We start from the raw sequence: 2,847 nt of genomic DNA, 5'->3' as shown, positions 1-2,847 counted from the left end.
AGGCCAAAAATATACATTATGTGGGCTCGTTAGAGTGTCTTTTAGGAATTTGCTAAAGAATTCTTCTGAACATTTCTATTCTCAGTCTGGGAATAATTTCATTCTTTATATTTTGAATCCGTTCTGTAAGGATCAATTCATCCTCCATTCTACTGGGTTTAGAGATTAGGCTCACAAATCCAGAGATTCCCTCCTCATCTTTCCAAAAGTTTAGTGAAAAATCAGAAAGTTAAAATAAGAGTCTGCACACTTGGGCCCTTGTGCAAGGTCTCTTTCAGGAATATCTGCCTATATAGTAGTAGTGCACCCAAATCTATTCATGTGTTACTTTATGGGAATGTATGATGCCTACTTGCATAGATTCTTGTGTATAGGTCTCTAGAGACCTGTGCATGAAACTTTGGAACGGTTATGTGCAGAGGTGCTTGAAATTGAGAAAGAGCAGCAGCTTCCCAAGGTAGGGGGAGGTGATTGACAGCAGACAGCCCCGCCCCGTCCCCCTCCATTCCTTCCTCCCCTGGGCGCATGGAACTATCTCCTGAGTGCTAGAAGTTGTAGCGGGCACCACTGTGTGTGTTTTCCTTTGGGGCACTGTTTTTTTCTAGCAGCTGATTTTAGTTTCTTCTAAACTAAGCCACTTCGCTCCCCTTACACTGTCCTGAATAAGGAACAAACTGCCAAGCATCAACGGAACCCAGATGAGCCCGCGCCGCGGAGCAGCTTAGCAGTCTCCTGGGACACAGCTCCGGAGCAGCCACAAGCATGCATCCTGGGTGAGCTGCTGCTGCTCAGAAACCCCCTCCTCTTTCCAACTTTGGGCTGCTTTCCCAAGCCAGGACTATACTTGCACTTCTGTCACTGCGGAAAAAGTGGGAGTAGGCATCCAAAGGGAGCCCGGGGGGGGCCACTTTCTCACTCAGGACCCTGTAGTCCAGAGATACCATGTTTCTCACTCACCCTCTCCTTTCAGATTGTGGCTGTTCCTGGTTTCCTTATGCTTGACCAAAGAACTGGCAGAAGCGGTAAGGCTTCAAAAGACCCCCTCTTTCCCCTTCTTCCTCTTGTGTTTCTGTTTGGGGTAACAGAGGGTTGCACCAAATGGAGCCTTTCTAATAGGAGTTAATGGGGTTCCTGGAGAGGAATAGCAAGTATAACATTAGCCTAATGCTACAAGTGTTAACCTAATACTCTCGGGACTCAGCAATTTTCCTGTCCTAAAACATCCGTGTAGGTTTGGAGAACAAAAATTAGAGGTAGACAATGCAAGATGCACACAATTGTGAAAGTCTTCAGGACAACCTCAGATGACTGGCCTCTGATGCCCTTTTTTGCACTGATAGGCAGATCTGCAAAACTGAAGAAACAGCTTTCCCTAACTGTAAAAAGGTGGATTGCCGCATAAGTTTGCGAGTGGAAAGAGAGCATAAAGGACTGAGACTTGAACTTAGCAGCAGTAAAATGGAAACTAAAGTTTATAAATTGTTTCTAGGTCCTTTCATACATCAAAAAGTTTAATGCTTAGGACAGATAAGCTTTCTAAAACTTAACCTTTTGTGGACTGTTTTGGTATTATCTATGAACTTATAGAGACTCCAGGCAAAGGAATTCGGGTCAAGAAAAGTTTAATGGATCCCAGAAAGTAGAGAAGCATCCGCTGCAATTAGTAGGATAATTTCACAAAGGTGAAGTGACTAAATGATCAGATATGCTAGGTTTCCAGTTGAACTAGTTAGTTATCTGGCAAAAATAAACTTAGCTGTTAGGTTCAAATAATATGTTGTTTTAAAAACAACCTCTTTATAGAAGTCCAAGTCACAATACAAGCAATAAATACACATTTTTGAATTGTTTATCTTGTGAATTGTAATTATTTTAACAGATTGGCTCTTTTAAAGTATTTTAAATACAATTTTAGAGCCATGTTTATTTCAGTCAATAGGTCACCAACACACTTTGTCCTAACATGAAGTCTGGAAAAAAAAAAACAGGGAGGTGAAATGAAATGATTTCTTATAAAGAAAAATATTGGAAGACTGAATTCAAAAATTTTGTGACCCTTTAAGTCTGAATATCATCTCTTAAATATGTTTCTGCTAATCTTTGAATGAAGAAATGTGGATCTCAGATTCTTGTTCTCTTTTCTACCCTATTCTTCCACTATATAAGCATAGATGTGAGTTTCCTCAAAGGTTTATACTACATTTACTGAAAATGCCAGCCTTTGATTTCTTTGTCCAGAAGTCTTGTGGTGTTGTTTTTTAATGTAGACTACCTTCAGTAAAACTTTTATTTTTCAGTCTCTGACTGGTCTTGGTGTTTGTTTGTTTGTTTGTTTGGTGGTTTTTTTGTTTCTTTTTTTTTTTTTAAGGAAAACCATTTGATAATTGTAGATGGACAGGCATTTCTGGGATACCATATCTTCTTTTGTTATGGTGGAGAACAAAGTTTTCAGTCTTTCCAAGCACTGAAGTGGTCTCTAGATCTGGGTTGTATACTTTTGTCTTGTTGTTCTACAAGGTAACCTTGCCATTAACCATGGTGAGATTGGAATGAACCTTGAGGTCCGTTGACAATACTTATTCTGTTGCTGTAAGTTCAGAATTGCTGTATTCAGTCTTCTTTACTTGTTCACAGCATCTTTGGTGTTGGAAAGTTTTTTTTTTTATGACAAAGAGAAAATGAGGTGAGTCAAAAAATACTTTTTCAGAAGATGTTATTATTGTGGGGGTTTTCTTCTTTTTTATTAGATATTTTCTTTATTTACATTTCAAATGCTATCCCAAAAGTTCCCTATACTCCCCCCCCGCCCCTGCTCCCCTACCCACCCACTCCAACTTCTTGGCCCTG

At 39.9% G+C, this 2,847-nt stretch overlaps 1 protein-coding gene across 1 annotated transcript in view; it reads left to right on the top strand.

The window, feature by feature from the left end:
* The first annotated feature begins 508 nt into the window (after positions 1-508).
* Col4a6 (collagen type IV alpha 6 chain) overlaps positions 509-2,847 on the top strand; it is a 311,346-nt gene continuing 309,007 nt past the window's right edge. Inside the window, exons 1-2 of the mRNA XM_021187464.1 lie at positions 509-773; positions 971-1,022. Of these exons, the coding sequence (XP_021043123.1) occupies positions 763-773; positions 971-1,022 (63 nt within the window). The 5' untranslated portion in view covers positions 509-762. The remainder of the gene's footprint in view (positions 774-970; positions 1,023-2,847) is intronic.

This window comes from Mus pahari, chromosome X (assembly GCF_900095145.1).
Source record: "Mus pahari chromosome X, PAHARI_EIJ_v1.1, whole genome shotgun sequence".
NCBI lineage: Eukaryota > Metazoa > Chordata > Mammalia > Rodentia > Muridae > Mus > Mus pahari.
The sequence above is the reverse complement of the archived record's forward strand: the minus strand, read 5'-3'. Positions and strand labels throughout refer to the sequence as shown.